The sequence below is a fragment of the Grampus griseus genome, assembly GCF_964374135.1.
Source record: "Grampus griseus genome assembly, chromosome: 8".
Classification (NCBI taxonomy): Eukaryota; Metazoa; Chordata; class Mammalia; order Artiodactyla; family Delphinidae; genus Grampus; species Grampus griseus.
The window spans coordinates 11,828,518-11,847,073 of NC_139002.1; the positions used below are offsets into that span (position 1 = coordinate 11,828,518).

At 44.5% G+C, this 18,556-nt stretch overlaps 1 protein-coding gene across 5 annotated transcripts in view; it reads right to left on the minus strand.

Moving 5' to 3' along the window:
- Window positions 1–18,556, minus strand: part of LOC309826793 (uncharacterized protein) — a 264,733-nt gene that overhangs the window by 127,182 nt on the left and 118,995 nt on the right. For all 5 annotated transcript variants that reach the window (XR_014297139.1, XR_014297141.1, XM_082661169.1 and 2 more), the window contains exon 2: window positions 12,720–12,821. Coding sequence is in view for 3 of the 5 variants with exons in the window: in XM_082661169.1 (XP_082517295.1) it covers window positions 12,720–12,821 (102 nt within the window). In the remaining 2 variants the exon portion in view is untranslated. The remainder of the gene's footprint in view (window positions 1–12,719; window positions 12,822–18,556) is intronic.

An 18,556-nucleotide genomic window follows, 5' to 3' on the forward strand; every position in this document is an offset into this window, starting at 1 on the left:
TTCTCTGTCTCCATGTACAAACTGTCAATCATGGGGCACCTTGTGAGCTCAAGGATGATCACAGGACCAGATTGGACTAAATAAATCATTGCTGGTGATGTTGCCGTTTGAAGAAAACACAGGGGGTGCAAAACAGATGGAATGATTCCAGTCATTGGAATTACTGTGGGAAAATTTACCCACACCTGGAACTGACATTCCAGAAGCTGCCCTTATCCAGTCTTCCCTTCTCTTGAGTTTCAGTTCTTTCTAACCAATGTTATTGAGTCAAAGGATATAGGAGATAGAGCCCTGAACTGGGTATCACTAGCCCTGAGCTCTAGGTCTGCCTCTGCCATTAGTAATGGTGGGCAACTCTCTTCATCTCTTTTAGTCTGAGTTTCAAAATCAAGTAAATGGGAACAACACTCCCTGTTCTGCTTATGTCGTTGGGTTGTTGAAGGCACCAATGAGAGGATTTGGGCTATGAGATTTTGAAAACTGCAAAGCAAATACAAAGCATTAGTATTCTCCATTTCCAGAGCAGTAGACCATTTCCTTGGTATAGAAGATTAAAAAATTAGGTTGGACCCAGCACACTTTTTCAGGAAGGGGGACCCCTTCCAGGGACCGAGAGTGGGCTCTTGTCTATCACTTGGAAATGAATTGTCTGAGGAGACACACATGCTGACAAAACAAAAGGCTTTATTGGGAAGGGGTGCCCAGACGGAAAGTAGCAGAGTAAGGGAACCCAGGACACCTGCTCTGCCACGTGGCTCACAGTCTCAGGTTTGACGGTAATGGGGTTTGTTTCCGGGTTGTCTCTGGCCAGTCATCTTGTTTGGCTTATATTTGGTCTGACTCAGCGTCCTTCCTGATGATGCACGCATCTCTCAGCCAAGATGGATTCCAATGCGAAGGATTCTGGGAGGTTGGCAGGACGTATTATGGGCTGGCATCTCCTCCCTCCCTTTGGCCCCTCCCAAATTATTCAAGCTGGCAGTAGCTTGTTAGTTCCATGTTCCTTATCAGGACCTCCCGTTGTGAGATAACTCATGCAAGCGGTCATTATCATGCCTGGTGCAGACGGGTGATTTTGGTCATTGGTTCCCTAACTCTTCCATATGCCCAATACCTAGTAAGTACAGATTCTCTCTCACTCTTTCCATGTCCTCACCTTGTTTCCTGAACCTTTTTGCCTTAGACCCACCTCACAGTCTCCTTCCTGACCTATTGCTGATCTCCTTGGCCCCTAACCCCTAAACACACTTCCTGTCTGTAGCCTGAAATGCTCTCCGCACCTTGGCTGACATTTGATACTGCTCCTCCAGCACTGCTGGCTTTGAACCATGAGAGTGTCAGGATCTTTGGCTTTTCTGGGTACTTTGTATGTGGCAAGGGTGGGTATACAGACCCAAGGCTCAAGCCAGGTCATAAGGTCAATGGGGAGCTGCTTCTTTGGTCATTTTGTGACCACTTTATCTTCCTTGCTCAGAACATGGTTTTTGGGGGTTTTTTTGTTTTTGTTTTTGTTTTTGTTTTTGCGGTACGCGGGCCTCTCACTGTTGTGGCCTCTCCCGTTGCGGAGCACAGGCTCCGGATGCGCAGGCTTAGTGGCCATGGCTCACAGGCCCAGCCGCTCCGCGGCATGTGGGATCTTCCCGGACCGGGGCACGAACCCGTGTCCGCTGCATCGGCAGGCGGACTCTCAACCACTGCGCCACCAGGGAAGCCCCAGAACATGTTTTTTAAAAGCATTTTCTGTTACCCAATGATAAGTCTCAATGACGAAGTTCAAAAGCCAAGCTTGGGGATAATTTGTGCTGGGAAGTGTTATTACCTTTCTCTAGCTATATTAGTTTTTGTATTGATGAGGAAACTCCCTTGAGGTCAAATCGCTGGGCTCAAGAGCTCAAGCCACTCATTTTCCTCTAGAAAAACTGAGTGGAGAGAAAACAAATGGAGATTCCCTTCTCGTGCCTGGGGGCAAATATTTCACTGGCCATGGGGGAAGTGCTTCCTACACCCCCTGCCAAACATTCTTTTGGAACTTGCTTTGGCTTCAAGGGTTTTGCCCCATTTCTTTTGGAGCCCACAAAAGGCATCTTCTAGGTCTTGAGAGAGACAATTTGCAAGTCAGACGAAGTCCAACGGTGAGGTGGTCTCAGGAGGATAAAATCATGCGAAAATACAGAACAAGGGCTGAGGGAAACCTGCTCTGGTTCCCAGGTGATTTGGTTCTCTAAGTTCTACTGATGGGTTCGGTTCCCTCAGGTAAATGAGGAAGGCAGCAGAAGCCCCGGACAAGCCAATGCAAGAAGCAGCTCCTCCCTGCCCACAAGCCTTCCCTCCTGTGGCCTCAGGCCTGCGAGCCAGAGTTCACTTCTCCGGGATCCCCTTACAGTCCAGCCCTCCAGCTGTCTGCAGCTGCGTGCCTTCCAGCAACTCACAGCTGGCTTTGCAAAGAGAAACGGCCTCTCTCTAAGGCAGTTTACCAGAAGAGATTGCTTCAGATGTGCCATGTGTTAAAACACGATTCTAAAAGCACCATTAAACGCAATGAATTGTGATGTTACATAGAAAAGGTGCACTCTGACCAGTGCCTCACCCGTAGTAGGTGCTGGCCCAGTAAGTGGCAGATTTTTCCTTCATTTCATTTTTTAAATTATTTTTATTTTATTTATTTATTTATTTTGGCTGTGCTGCGAGGCTTGCAGGATCTGAGTTCCCCAACCAGGGATTGAACCTTGGACCCTCGGCAGTGAAAGTGCAGAATTCCAACTACTGGGACTGCCAGGGAACTCCTTTCCTTCATTTCCTTGTCTCTTCTCCTTTTTAGTCATGCTGAGATGCAGAAGAGCTGGAAATACCATAAAAGCATCTTCCCTGGTGGGGGGGTTGTGGGTGCCGCAAACAGTTCATCCCATGTGCTCATTGGTGCTTGTGTGGTGTGTACACACGTGGGGGCCTGCGTGTGTGGACACTCGGGCACAGTGCCACTGAAGTTCTGTGTGCGCAGGCGTAAAGCACACCTTAGTTTCCTAATATTGATCAGACCTATTCTACACTTGAAGGTCAAGACCCTGTAGGAGAAGAAAGGGTTTAGGGACTTTTCCTCCTGAAAGCAGCCTGAAGTTGAGTTTCAAGCTTTTATGAGGTAGATTGGGTTGGGTTCAAGATAATAACCCAGTTAGAAGTCCTGGTGCAAACAATAGCTCACTCGGTGTTCTCTTTTCATTTAAATCAGAAGCTTTGCTTTCATGGCTGTTCTTATTGATATACTTTTCGACTTCTGGTTGCTTTGAGTATGAAGCTCACCACACCCAGGGGAATCTCTGCATAGACAACAGGGCTTCTTGTTGTTGTTGTTTAAAATGCTTTAAAGGCTATCAACTTCCAATCTGCCTGTTTGTGAAGGTTAAGTTCATGTCTATGTGAGGCTGTTTGTTCAGTGCTCCATAACTCTGACAGTGGCGTGAAATTTTAAAACATGCATTTATATTATACTAGTTCCTTCTACTCCTTTCCCCCATTTACTCATCCTCCTGGGACATCAAGCTATGGTTCTTTACCCTTTCTTTCTCTCTGTCCCTTCCCTCCTTCCTTCCTCTTTCCCTTCTTGCTTCCTTTTCTCCTTCCTTCTTTCCTTCCTTTCTCCCTCCCTTTCTTCTCCCTTCCTGCCTCCTCTTTCTTACTCTCCTTTCTTTATTTCCTGAGCACTGGCTTCTGTCTCTAGGCCCAGCCTCCCTTCAGCCAGGTTATGTAACCACCAGGCAGCCTGCTCTCCGTCCCTCCACGAAACACCGCCTTCCAAACTGTGTTTTCCCTCTGATTTAACTCTTCAAAAGTAGCAGGGCTTAGGGGGACTGGGAGACCCAGGCATGAGGGAAGATTGAGACAAAAGAGCTCGTTTGCAGAGTCACAGGTATCCCAACAGTAAATCTCCCCAAAGCCCTTTTCAAATCTGGAATGATTTTCATGCAGCTGAAGAAGATCAGGCCGCTGAGCTGTTCCTTCCTCCTTCCCTGATGCTCTCCCCTCTCCCCGCTCCTGCCCCAACCTCTCTTCCCCGCAGAGCAGAGAAACGGAGCACACAGTCACATAAAAGAAAGAAATGGATAAAGTAGGAAAGGAGTTGAAAACCTAAGGGGAAAACAATACAATGTCTTGCAATTTGGGAGTCAGGTACAGAACCCAGAAGCAATATGGTTAATATTCTCCCCGCCTTGCAAACCCTTAGTCTTTCTGAGCCCCTGGGCGCTGGCCCACTCTCCACTTGGGCTGGGAATTCTGTTATCCCTGGTCCATCCCCAGCGCAGGCAGATTTCACCTACATTCCTTTATTGCCCTGGTGGGGAGGGGGAATCACGGGGACTCAGGGGAGGCAGGGCAGACCCTGGGGACTGTCAGACACACAACACCACTCTCTGTACCACAGCTAGGATGTTAGCCCCTTCATTCTGAAGTCTGCCCAAAGTCGCAGAGTTGAAATGTCTGAATTTAACACCACTTCCCTCACCACTCTCTCAGCCAAATGTCCTTGGCTTTTCGATAGGCCTAACCTCTATTGAATCTTGATGTTTTGCATTCTTTTTCTCTTACATATTTAACCCTCAACTTGCCCTTCTCTGACTAAAGCTTCAATTACACAAATGCCTTACTTCCTGGGAAGAGAGCCTCCCTTCCTTCCTTCCTTCTTTCCTTCCTTCCTTCTTTCTTCCCTCTCTTCCATCTTTTCTTTTTACTTATTTCAGCTTTTCAGGAGGAGGGAGGGAAAGCAATGAAGGAGCCCTTGGAAACGCTGCCCAGGGACACGGCATTCCAGGAGTGTTTCCAATGTGGGTGGTGAGATGTGGGGAGGTGGCACAGGGGATGGCTTAGCCACTCTGTCCAGAGAACAGAATTCTCTTTCCCTACGGCGCCCCAATTCCTTTTTGCTGTATCTGTTGAAGTAGCCTCAGAAAGCTACGATCTGATCCTTGTCCCCAGGCTTGTCTCAGGCTCTGGCACTGAACACAGTCTTCAAGTGTTGCCCCTTGAGTAGCAAAATGGGCTTATTGTCGAGTTGGCCCCTTGTGCCCTTATAAATGACCTTCTGGAGACCTTCTCTTGGCCAGTGTCTACCATGGCCAAGTCACTTTATTTACTGCCAGCTAGCACTGGTGTAAATTTTTTAAAGTTTAGATGCTTTTCATAGCTTTGCCAGCCTCGGTTTCTTTCCCCTACGAAGTCCAATGGACTTGCCAAAGGGCACAGTCTTAGTGAAGAGCAGAGCAGCAGTAAAGACTGACACACGCACCACTGTTGTTTGCACACACAGGCTGTGTCTCAATGAAGACAGCGAATCAATAACTAAGTGAACCAGCAAATATGACATACCTAGGTATCTTTCCCAGAACCAGCCTTTTGTGAAATCATAGAATTGATCCAATCATTTTTTGGGTTTTTTGGTTTGTCTGTTTTTGTTTTGTCATTATAAAGCTGAGTTTACTCTTTTTTTTTTTTTTTTTTTTTTTTTGCAGTACACGGGCCTCTCACTGTTGTGGCCTCTCCCGTTGCGGAGCACAGGCTACGGACGCGCAGGCCCAGTGGCCATGGCCCACGGGCGCAGCCGCCCCGTGGCACGCAGGATCCTCCCGGACCAGGGCACGAACCCGCGCCCCCCGCATCAGCAGGTGGACTTCCCAACCACTGCGCCACCAGGGAAGCCCCACGCTGAGCTTACTCTTAAACCGCAAGCTGATCTTTCTCGACCTCCATGTTTCTTGAGCAAGAAGCCCTTTCATGGGGTTTCTCTGTAACGAGTGTGTTACATTCCATCCTCTATGCGTGCTATCAACAGTGATTATTCCTGTGCTTATTAAGAACTTTCTATGCATCACGCCAGGTACTGAGGGCTTTATATACATTAGCTTATTTAATCTCCAAATAATCCTATGAAGTGGGTACTCTACTACTTAATTTTTCAGATGTGGAAAGTGAGGCCCAGGTAGGTTATGTCATTTACCTAATGGCTATACTTGTTCACCTGTGACTTCAAGCACCTTGTGGGAAGCACAACATTCTCTTCTTTAACTTTCCATCCACCGCAAAGTATATGTCATCAGCTCTGCATATGGTAGGCGCCAGGTTAATACGTATGAATATCCACTTCCCAAGAGGAAAAATTTTAAACCAAAGACCAAGAGAAAATCAAGGCAGGTTGTACTATGGTTCCTTCCAAGCTGACTGTGTTTAGATCCCCAGAAACCACTCCCAGACTTGAACAGAGTGGCAGTGATTCTGTAAGCAGCTGACAGTGAACTCTGGTGTCTCACACTTCAGATCTCAGTGCCACAATTGGGAATTCCAAACCCATGGCTATGTACTATAAATACAGACATTTATATCCTCTGTCAGCTAAAAATGTCACCTTTCTCATGACTCAAATTATGAACCTCTTGAGTCTGTGAGGAAGAAGTATCTGAATGCGGTTAGTATATCTACAGGAGCCTTCAAGTCAAGCAAATTTTGAGTGTTTACTTTGTTCCAGGTCCCAGCACACCAATTCCATGTTAGATAGTTTCTTATGTCTAGAAACCCAGATTTCATTGGCATTAAGTCTATCTGTATTCTTGAAGTTTCTCTCTCTTTCCATCCCCCACTTCACTGGTTAGAACAATATGACCAAAACAGAAAATTACAGGCCAATATCACTGATGAACATAGACACAAAAATACTCGACAAAATACTAGCAAACCAAATCCAACAATACATTAAAAGGCTCATATACCATGATCAAGTGGAATTTATCCCAGGGATACAAGGATTCTTCAATATCCACAAATCAATCAGTGTGATATGCCACATTAACTGAAGAATAAAAACCATATGATTATCTCATTAGATGCAGAAAAAGCTTTTGATGAAATTCAACACCCTTTATGATAAAAACTCCCCAAGAAGTGGGCATAGAGGGAACTTACCTCAAAATAATAAAGGCCATATATGACAAACCCACAGCTAAGATCATATTCAACAGTGAAAAGCTGAAAGCATTTCCTCCAAGGTCAGGAAGAAGACAAGGATGTCCACTCTCACCACTTTTATACAATATAGTTTTGGAAGTCCTAGCCATGGCAATAAAAGAAGAAAAAGAGGGCTTCCCTGGTGGTGCAGTGGTTGAGAATCCTCCTGCTGATGCAGGGGACACAGGTTCATGCCCCGGTCCGGGAAGATCCCACATGCCACAGAGCGGCTAGGCCCATGAGCCATGGCCGCTGAGCCTGCACGTCCGGAGCCTGTGCTCCGCAACGGGAGAGGCCACAACAGTGAGAGGCCCGTGTACTGCAAAAAAAAAAAAAAAAAAAAGAAGAAGAAGAAGAAAAAGAAATAAAAGGAATCCAAATTGGCAAAGAAGAAATAAAACTGTCACTGTTTGCAGATGACGTGATACTGCACATAGAAAATTATAAAGATGCTATCAGAAAATTACTAGAGCTCATCAGTGAATTCAGTAAAGTTGAAGGATACAAAATTAATGTACAGAAATCTCTTGCATTCTTATAGACTAACAACGAAAGATCAGAAAGAGAAATTAAGAAAACAATCCCATTTACCACCACATCAAAAAGAAAAAAATACCTAGGAATAAACCTACCTGAGGTAAAAACCTGTACTCTGAAAACTATAAAACACTGATGAAAGAACTCAAAGATGACACAAAGGGATGGAAAGATATACCATGTTCTTGGATTAGAAGAATCAATAGTGTCAAAATGACTATACTACCCAAGTCAATCTACAGATTCAGTGCAATCCCTATCAAACTACGAATGGCATTCTTCACAGAACTAGAGCAAAACAAAATTTACATTTGAAAAGAAAGACAAAAGACCTCAAATAGCCAAAGCAATCCTGAGAAAGAAAAACGGAGCTGGAGAAATCAGGCTCCCTGACTTCAGAATATACTACAAAGCTACCATAATCAAAACAGTATGGTACTGGCACGAAAACAGTAATATAGATCAATGGAACAGGATAGAAAGCCCAGAAATAAACCCACACACCTGTGGTCAATTAATCTATGACAAAGGAGGCAAGAATATACAATTGAGAAAAGAGCAGTATCTTCAATAAGTGGTGCTGAGAACACTGGAAGCTACATGTAAAAAAATGAAATCAGAACACTTTCTAACACCATACACAAAAGTGAACTCGTAATGGATCAAAGACCTAAACGTAAAGCTGAATAATATAAAACTCTTAGAGGAAAACATAGGCATAACACTCTTTGATATAATCGCAGTAAGATCTGTTTTGATCCACCTCCTAGAGTACTGAAAATAAAACCAAAAATAAACAAATGGGAAGTAATTAAACTTAAAAGCTTTTTCACAGCAAAGAAATCATAAACATAATGAGAAGACAATCCATAGAATGGGAGAAAATATTTTCAAACAAAGCAAACGACAAGGGATTAATCTCCAAAATATACGAATAGCTCATGCAGCTCTATGTCAAAAAACAACAACAAAAACAAACAACCCAATCAAAAAAATGGGCAGAAGATCTAAACAGACATTTCTTCAAAGAAGACATACAGATGGCTAAAAGCACATAAAAAGATGCTCAACATCACTAATTATCAGAGAAATACAAATCAAAACTACAGTGAGGTATCACCTCACACCAGTCAGAATGGCCATCATTAAAAAGCATGCATACAAACAATAAATGCTTGAGAAGGTGTGGAGAAAAGGGAACCCTCCTTCACTGTAGGTAAGAATGTAAATTGGTACAACCACTATTGATAATAATATGGAAGTTCCTTAAAAAACTAAGAATAGAGCTACCATATGATCCAGGAATCCCACTCTTGGGCATATATCTGGAGAAAACCATAATTTGAAAAGATACATGCATCCCAATGTTCATTGCATCACTATTTACCAGTACAATAGCCAAGCCATGGATACAGCCTAAATGTCCATTGACAGAGGAATAAAGATGTGGTGCATATACACAATGGAATATTAATCAGCCATAAAAAAGAAGGAAATATTGCCATTTGCAGCAACATGGATGGATCTAGAGATTATCATACTAAGTGAAGTCAGAGAAAGACAAATATCACATGATATCACTCATATGTGGAATCTAATTTTTAAAAAATGATACAAATGAACTTATTTACAAAAAAGAAATAGACTCACAGATTTGGAAAACAAAGTTATGGTTACCAAAGGAGATACTTGTGGGGGGTATAAATTAGGAGCTTGGGATTAACATATATGCACTATTATATGTAAAATAGATAACCAACAAGGACCTACTCTATAGTATCTATAGCACAGGGAACTATAGCACAGGGAACTCTACTCAATATTTTGTAATAACCTATATGGGTTAAAAAAATCTGAAAAAGAATGAATATATGTACATGTATAACTGAGTCACTTTGCTGTACACCTGAAACTAATAACATTGTAAATCAACTGTACTCCAATTAAAAAAATAATAATAATATGACCAAAGAAAACACAGGGTCTAGCCAACACTCAGTGCTTCAGAGTTGAGTGGAGATCATGCTATTTTGGTCCCTGTTTTACCAGTTTGTTGGAAATTGTTAGTATATTCCTGAATTATGTCTCAGATATCTGTTGTTGGCTCCATTTCCAGCTCAGGCTCAAAGGCAGTCCCAAGCCTAGTTCTCTAGATCAGGTGAAGGTACTTGCTGCAACCCACAGTGACAATGGTTTTACCCCTAGATGTAGTTTATTGCAAGCTGAATAACTCCAGAGCAATCTGTCGTCAGTGTCTACCAACTGCCAGGGTTGGGTGCTAAGAACCCGAAAGGGCAGAGGAAAGAGGAAAGGCCTCTCTGGCAACACTCAGTTATTCCAAGAGAGACTCTTCTAAGAAATAATCAATACCAAGAGTGCCCTTTACTGGAACAAGAACCAGAAGACACAGAGGAAAGAAGAGACAAGGTGTCCTAACACACAGGAAGCTTCAAGACTAAGATGGTGGCCTGAGAAATAGGATGCACCTCCATAAAAAGACATAGGACACAAAGAAAACATGACTTTAAATAAATAAATGGCAAATTATACGCATAATTTGTCTCTCCTCTGCTCCCAGAGATGAAATCAGACCATGAGCTCAAGTATGGAGCCAGAGAGGTGAATGGCCCAAGCACATCATTTAATCACCTTGGTAAACCGTCTGGACTCTTCAGTTTGAACAACTCATATGAATGTACAACAGGGAAGAAAACAAACAAAATATTTCCTTCAAAGCGGTGACTATAATTTCACTGACCTCCAGAGCATTCTTCTAATAAGGTCACAGTGCTATGATGCTGCATTCTCTGACCTCCCCTATCCAGACTCCAGGGCTTTTTTCCATATTCACATGGAACCTCTCTGTCATCCTTCCTTTCAACTGCTATTTATTCTGAACCTCTGGACTCCAGAAAGCTGACATTTGGGATGCAGAGTGATCCAGACCTTCATGAGTGGTTGGTTCCCATTCAATCCCAATTGAAATGTGACTTGTGCCTGCTCTCGTGCCTGCTCTCATCCCTTCTGGTGGCCTGCTTCCCCGCTCACCCAACCAATGGCAAAGAGGGAGACACCATAGTAGGTATCAAAATGGAATCTCAAGGGAAAGATGCAATGACCTTGAAGAGGAGGCCACACAAATAAGAAACTGAAACAGCTGTGATGCCAACCTACGAAAAATGATATCAAAGGAAAGGCTGATCAAAGAGCAATCCAAGGGCTCTGAGATAAAGATGCAGAGGGGAGCATTAAAATCCCTTCTCCAGCCATGCTGGTGGATTTTACTTCCACTGAAGCACAAAGAAGACCTTTTAAAAGACCAGAACTGGAGCATGAGAACCCTGGTTAGGAGCTCAGACTCTGCCTGATTCCCAGTACTGCCTCTCATCAGCTAGGTGATCTTATAATTTGTTGAATTACAGGTTCCTGTCTGTAAAATGGGGATAATCCTACCAACCTCAAAGGAATATTTCCAGGTTTAAATGAGATCATAACACGAGCACTTCTGTAGTACCTACTATATGCCAGACATCAATAAACACGATATTTATTAAGTAACTTGCCCAAGGTCACACAGCTAGAAAGTGGCCAAGTGGTGACTGGAACCCAGGAAGGCTGGTTCCAGCCTGTGTTCTTATCTACACACCTCTCAATACAATGCCCATAAATCACTCAGCCTGGTGCCTGGGATGTGATAATCATGTCGTACATGTCAGCTATCATTTTATTATTTTTCTTGGCATAAGAAAAAAATGCTTATCAATAGAGACTGAGGGAGGAAAGAGGCTCTGGAATGCAATACCTGGAGCTCTGCGTGCCAGAAGAGTTGTTTGGGGAGAATTCAGAAAGAACTCAAAGAAGTGTGACGTAGCTGCTTCCTGGAGCTGTGTCTGGCTCACACAAGTGTTCTTGGTCTAGCACCATCGTCTTTTCTGTTTTCTAAGACTGACTCAGAGCTCTAGGTCTCAATGGAGAATTGTACATGACCCTCACCTTCTCATTGTATACACGAGTAAATTGAAATCCAAGTTATATCATTTGATTATAGAAGCTTTGTAAATTGGCAACAAAACTAATACTTGAATGAAAGTCTCCTGATGCCCAGATAATGCCGTCTCCCAAACCTACAGCCAATACATATACCAGCTTTTCTAGATTTCAAAACGCCTTGCACATTGCGTGCATAAGTGCAGTCCTCTTGGCTAAATAAGCGATTTAATTATTGATTTGGTAAATACAATTATGACAATGATTCATCACAGGGAAGACAGTTACGCAACATCTCTCTCCATTTCCTTCTAATGGCCTACAGGGGTGGAGGCGTGGCGCTTAAATCAGAAGGTCCCTAATTACCTACCACAATCCTCTTGGTCTTCAATGGTCCTGAGGTTTGAGGACCTGTTTGCCCGTGCTGAGACCCAAAAGCTCACATCGAATTAGGTCGTTCAAGTGCTCCAGAGGGGACATGAAACACTGAAATTAGGGACCTCCTTCCACTCCCCACAAAAGATCCTTTGCCTTTAAGGACTCCTTTTAAAAGCCAGCAAGTGTTCTCTGATCCTTCTTAATAAAGTGCCCCGGCAGCAGCGCGCCCCTTCCTTGAGATCTGTGCAGTCTCATTAAATTTGATGTGTCACAGAGGGCTTGGTTCCGTGAAAGGGAGGCTATGGGAGAACTGGAGGCTGCCAGCTTTCCTAAGGAAACGTAATTCATTACGGCTTCTCAAAATGGACGCCCCTCTGGCTTCCTGCTCCATTGATTTTTTCCCCCTTTGCAAGTAACAAGTGAAGGGCCAGCTCAGCCTGCAGATTTAACCCTTATTAACAGCCGTTTAAATTAGAGATGTGGTTTGATGGAGAGACAGGAGCCTTCGTAGATCCCCACTCAAAGGAAACCAAGAAGAGATGATTAAGGGTGAAAGCACGCTAGGCCGGCGATGCGGCATCTATCCCCATCTGAGGCGAGTCTCGCACCGCTATTAAGTATTTACCCAAATAATGTGTGCCTACTTTCCCCTGATTAAATATTCATGACCCACTCCTTCCTCCCCCGTCCCTTTTGAAAGAGTAATGGAGGAAGGAGGATTTGCTGCTCTCCACGAAGTGACGAACAGGAGGACAATGGCAGACCACCAGCCTGCCCGACCACTGCCTCCTCAGCAGGACTGATTCAGAACATCGAGGATGATGACCTACCTGGCTGCAGGCTTCCCTGAGACCTCGGAGTGAAAAGACGGTTGTTCTGGTGCTCCTGCGTGGCCGAACCTGAAGGAGGCCCACCCGGTCTGGGAACAGATCCTGCAGAACAGAGAGCAGATTCCTCATGCAAATGCCAGCTTCACCTCAGTCTCTGGGGACCAGTGTGTGCAGGGGCCACACAAGCTAACCAGGGAGCAAAACTGCAAGGGCAGCGCTGTGATAAAGAGAGGGCGAAGACATCCAGGATGAGGCTGCCCATCCCAGCCTCTCTTCCCGTTTTACGTGCAGCCTCGTAATGCCTCAGATTCCTTAGGCCCCTAACCCTACGTGGTCTTAGGGGTGCCATCGTCATTGTTCCTCTGAATTTGTCCCTTAAGAGAAGAACATGGGGCATTATACCAGGTACAGCAGACAAAGCAAGACCTACCTGCCCACTGGGAAAATGAGCCATGGTAAAAGACCATCTTAGGGAAGGGTGGGGACAATGTGTCCCTCAAGCAGTAAAGCCCACTCTGTTCATATCTCTGCTCCCCACTTCTGCTAACAACCCTCATCTTCACTCTAAACATAAAGAAAATAACCCCCAGAATCAGGGTCATATCCTTTGGAAAATGGATACACGAATAACAACACAGCTGTAAAAATGAAAAGCATCAAGGTGCCTCTCTCATGTTCATACTCTATAAACTTATTTTTCTGACTTGCAGCATCTAACTCAAGGAATCTAAAGAGAAACATTCTATGACAGAAACAAAATAAGACAGGCCCAAATAAGTCCGGGGCTGACAGCGCTGACATTTACATATTAAGTGAATGAGGATGTCAGCTCACTTCATTCTTATTTTATTTTCAACTGAAGTGCGTAGAAGGACTTTTGGGAGTCTGAATTCATCAGAGCAACTCATAGTGCACAAACTTTAGTACACCCTAGTTTTGACTCTACAAAGAGTAATTCTTCCCCCCATCCCGCCCCCCAAGTCCCAAAATAGGACGGACATATATAGAACACGTGGCAATGCCTCTCCACATCCTCCTCCATTCACCTTGGTGACTTTTAGGCAAGTTTTTCTGGGAGACTCAAAGTGTACACAGAGTTAGTTATAAATAGGGTTTTCTTCAAACTGTTTTGAAACAAAGTTTCAAAGTATTCACAGTGTCAGAGAGAGGTACTGCCAGCTTATGCTCACCATGGCGTGGGGAACGTCAGAAATATAGGCTTTCCACGGTTTTTACTAATTGACACCATCAGGGAAGTGCACCAAGATGAAGCATTGGGAAAATAAACTATAAATTTCCAATGTATGTCCAGTCCAGGGGCAGATGAAGGGAGGAGCATGCTGTATGAACTGCCAAGAGCTTTCAGGTTCAGAACAAGGGTCCAAGCAAGACACAGTCTTGGCAAAAGCTTGTTCCTCTTAATTTCAAATTCGCAAGTATGTGCAGGGAAATGTAATCCCTGTTTGGTTTTTTTTCTGAGACACTTTCCCTTTCTAGAACATCCAAGCCCTGCTTTACAGGCACGTATCACATGAAAAAGGAGCTAGTCACGTGGAGGAAACTTTCCTGCCAAGCAAGGAAGTTACACAGCAGTAAGAAGTGGTGCATTGTGAGGTGGGTACTTCAAGAGGTCTTCTGCTCATCTACACCCTGCAGTCCCACAGTGAAATACTTCTCTGGCCCCTAAAAATGTACAGAGTGATAAAGATAAAAGTGGGGGGCTTCCCTGGTGGCGCAGTGGTTGAGAATCTCCTGCTAATGCAGGGGACACGGGGTCGTGCCCTGGTCTGGGAAGATCCCGCATGCCGCGGAGCAACTAGGCCCGTGAGCCACAACTACTGAGCCTGCGCATCTGGAGCCTGTGCTCCGCAACAAGAGAGGCCGCGACAGTGAGAGGCCCTCGCACTGCGATGAAGAGTGGCCCCCGCTTGCCACAACTAGAGAAAGCCCTCGCACAGAAATGAAGACCCAACACTGCCAAAACTAAAAATAAATAAATTAAAAGAGGGCTCAACCTTTAAAAAGAAAAGTGGGGACTAGGGAAGGAAGAAAAAAACGGATACTGCTGAGCACTTAGTATGACCCAGAAGTACTTAAGAAATTGACAGGTGTTGTTCATTTCATTTTTGCAACAACTTCTATGAGGTCAATTATCTTTTTCACTTAAAGATGAAGACCCTGAGGACCAGACGGGTTGGGTGGACTTCTCCAAGGTGGTAGGGGCTGAGGGAGGACTAGGGTCACAACGTTTCTAATTTTGAAGCCACTGTGTTTCCACTCTACAATAGTGTCGCCAATGGCAAGGGTCTTCAGAAACCACAGAACCAAACACCATGGAGGTCACAAAACAGTGGAAACAAGAATCTTGATTCTTAGCTCAGTCTTATTTCTCATGATAGCAGAGTGTGTTTGCTTCAAAATGTTTGTGTGCTCCATTGAACTTCTAAAATGAGTCTAGCATTCTCCTGTTACAACACTTAACTCAGTATCATATGCAGTCAGGCACAAGCCATACTATACAACAGTGATGACAGTAAAGGTGGACCGTATACATATTTACTTGTGCCCAGTATACTATAAAGATCCTAGGGTTAAAAAAAAAAAAAAAAATCCAGGGGCTTCCCTGGTGGCACAGTGGTTGAGAGTCTGCCTGCCGATGCAGGGGACGCGGGTTCGTGCCCCGGTCCGGGAAGATCCCACATGCTGCGGAGCAGCTGGGCTCGTGAGCCATGGCCTCTGAGCCTGCGCGTCCGGAGCCTGTGCTCTGCAGAGGGAGAGACTGCAACAGCGAGAGGCCCGCGTACCGCAAAAAAAAAAAAAAATCCATACAGGCAAGCCTCAGCCTGGCCTCCTAACCCCACTCACAATACCCTCCGCCTACCTTCTACCCAATAACACTATTATCATTAGAAACTAAGAAGACACTGTCAAGGCAAAAGCAGACATAAACAGATATTCACATAACACAACAGAGAAGTGGTCTGAATTCCCACAGTGAAGGTAGAACGCCTCGTCGGCAGCCTCCTTCCCTGATCACTAACACAAGTGCAAAACTTTCCCCTGGCCCCAAACTCGGTCTAACTTGTCTCCCTACTTCTAGTCTAAGCACAGAGCCCACCAACCTTATTCCCTTCCCCTGCTTTTCCTTTTAGTCACCCCCACCTACAGCTAAATCACTTTTTCATCCACGCCACATATTCCATACCATCTTTTCAACAAGTCTCTTCTTTGGCGTCCTGTGGAATCCTGCTTAATGAGCAAACTCCCACATGGCTGCAAATCCTCACGCCAGCATTCTTTCCACCTCGCTGTCAAATGGAAATGTGGCTTTCCCTTAACTGGAACTAGCTCTCAAACCCCTTTCCCGAAGCTGCTTTCTCTTTCCTGACCGCAACTCAAAAAAGGTCACACTTGCTTTCAACCTACCTTGCAGAGCATTGTCCTGCCGCCATCGCCCAAGAGCTCTTCTCCTTGGCAAGTCTTTTCCCTCACTCCTTAATGTACGCTTCTGACCTTTAATCTGGAGCACGTGCTCTCCAGGAGCACACTGAGCTTTTATTGATGACTGATGACCTAAGCCTCTCAGCATCTCAACCTCCTCAACATCAATGACCTTCACCTCCTTTCTGTTTCTCAGCACAAAGCAGTGGCTCTCAAAGCATAGGACCACTAGCATCAGCATCACCTGAAACGTGTTAGAAATGCAAATCTCAGGTCCTGCCTAGACCTGTAGAATCAGAGTTTTCAGGGGTGGGGCTGGCAATCTGTGCTTTAACAAGCCCTCCAGGTGATTCTGATGCACAAAAGTTTGAGAACCACTAATGCAGAGGAGGGCCCCACCATGGATCATGTATCAATTGGAGATTTTCAACTCTAAGACCTCTGCTTCACCAACTTGTCCTCATGTTTCCTATTCTCTCAGCCTTGTTAATCTAATATTTGCCATGGTCTGAAGATCTAAAGCCTCTTCTGGCCTCACCGTCACCCAATCTGGATCCTGGTCAGCATTTCCATGATGCCTCTAAGCTTGCAACTGCTACTAAACTGGTTTCCCCTAAATTTGGACATTTGGCACAAGCTATGAAATTGTGCTGATTGAATCCAAGCTAGCTCTCTTATCTGGACCATCGATGCTGGTTTATAACCATAGTATTCATTTCTTTAGGGTTGGTTAATTTGTTCTTTACAATATTTCTAAAATTTATCCACTTTCTTCAATACTGACATTTCCACCTTGTCTTCCACACTTTCAGCCACTTGGCTTGACTCTTACTTTACTTAAAAACAAAGGCACCCAATCAAGTTCCCTCCATTTCTACCCACTGCTCTCCAAATCATCTCAAGAGCTGCTTCTCCCAAAGTAGAAGCGTCCTGCTCTCTTACGCTCTGAATCTTCTCCCTCATGACTCCCCCAGAACCTCGCTCCTCAGGAATGCCAGTGGAATGTAGGGCCTCTAAGAAGGAAAGTTCAAGACCATGTCTTGCCAGAGGGCAGAGGAGGTTGTCAGTGATTAATAGTGTCATATGCCAGAAATAGATCCAAGATAATGAAACTGAGGAAAGGTTGTTTTGTTTGGGCCATTACTAGATAACTGGTTTCAAAATTGCTGTTTTAGTAGAGAGGTGAGGACAGAAGACAGATTGCAGGAGGTTAAGAGAATGAAGTAAGGATGTAAGGGTGTGTATGGCCCACTATTAAGAGAAATTTAGCCATGCAGCAAAAAAATGAGAGTAGAAATGTAGCTAAAGAGACTGAGGACTCAATGGACAGTCTTCTCTCCACCATTAGTGAGATCTGTGTTTGTTTTATGCAAAGGGAAAGCAGCCAGTAGAGAGGGACAGAATAAAGACACTGGAAGATGGGTTAATTAAAGGAGAAAAGTCCTGCAAGGGACACAAAAACATGGCGTAGACAGCAAAATTGGAGGGGTCTATTCATCAGGACTCCTGACTGCAAAGGACAGTATATCTTCATCAACTAACTTAGGCTAAAACAGAAACAGACTGGCTCACATGACCAGCAAGAGGAGTGTAACAGGATATGACCGTACCCAGAGGTTTGATGTTTCCGGGACCACTGTCTCACCTCTGCTGCACTGTATGTATCTTCCATACTCTCTCCCATGAAGACAAGCACAGACTACTCCCATTCCACAGGCTGCTCCTGCTGTACATGTTCCCAGAAAATAGAGCATTTCTCCTCAGCTCTGGTCAAATACCATCAAGACAGATCGGGCCAGTCTGACTTTCATGCCCAGTCCTATGGTCAGGGGAAGAGGAAGAAGCCAGAGTGTTCGGATCCACAGTCCTCATGGGAAACATATGCACGGAAGAAGAGAACTCTTCACTCTCTCACAGAAGGTATGATGCCTTGACCAACAGACTGGGAAGAAATGAGGTACAGGAGAGACAGTGCCACTTAGCCAGGGTCAGCCCCAGATAGGAACAAAGGCATCTCTCAGACACTACGTTGGGTGTGAAGGTATATATATGTGTGTGTATGTACATTATATATAATATATACATGTATAATGTATGTACATATATAATGCATATATGGGTGTATTTGTATACTTACATATGCACATGCATACATATGTATAGTTATACAGTTGAAGAGGCGTGTCACTGGCCAGGTGCTCTGAAAGCAGATGCTGAGACAGTTTGGTTTGCAAGATGTTTATTGGGGATCCACACCTGTGAAAGGCAGGAAGAAGCTGTATTTGTCAGAGGACAATGTAGAACTGTAATGCGGACCTCCTTCAACCCAGAGAAGCGCTCTGGAGTGGGTGTTGCTAGTCAGAGGTGTCTTACATCAATTAGAAATAGCTGGACCA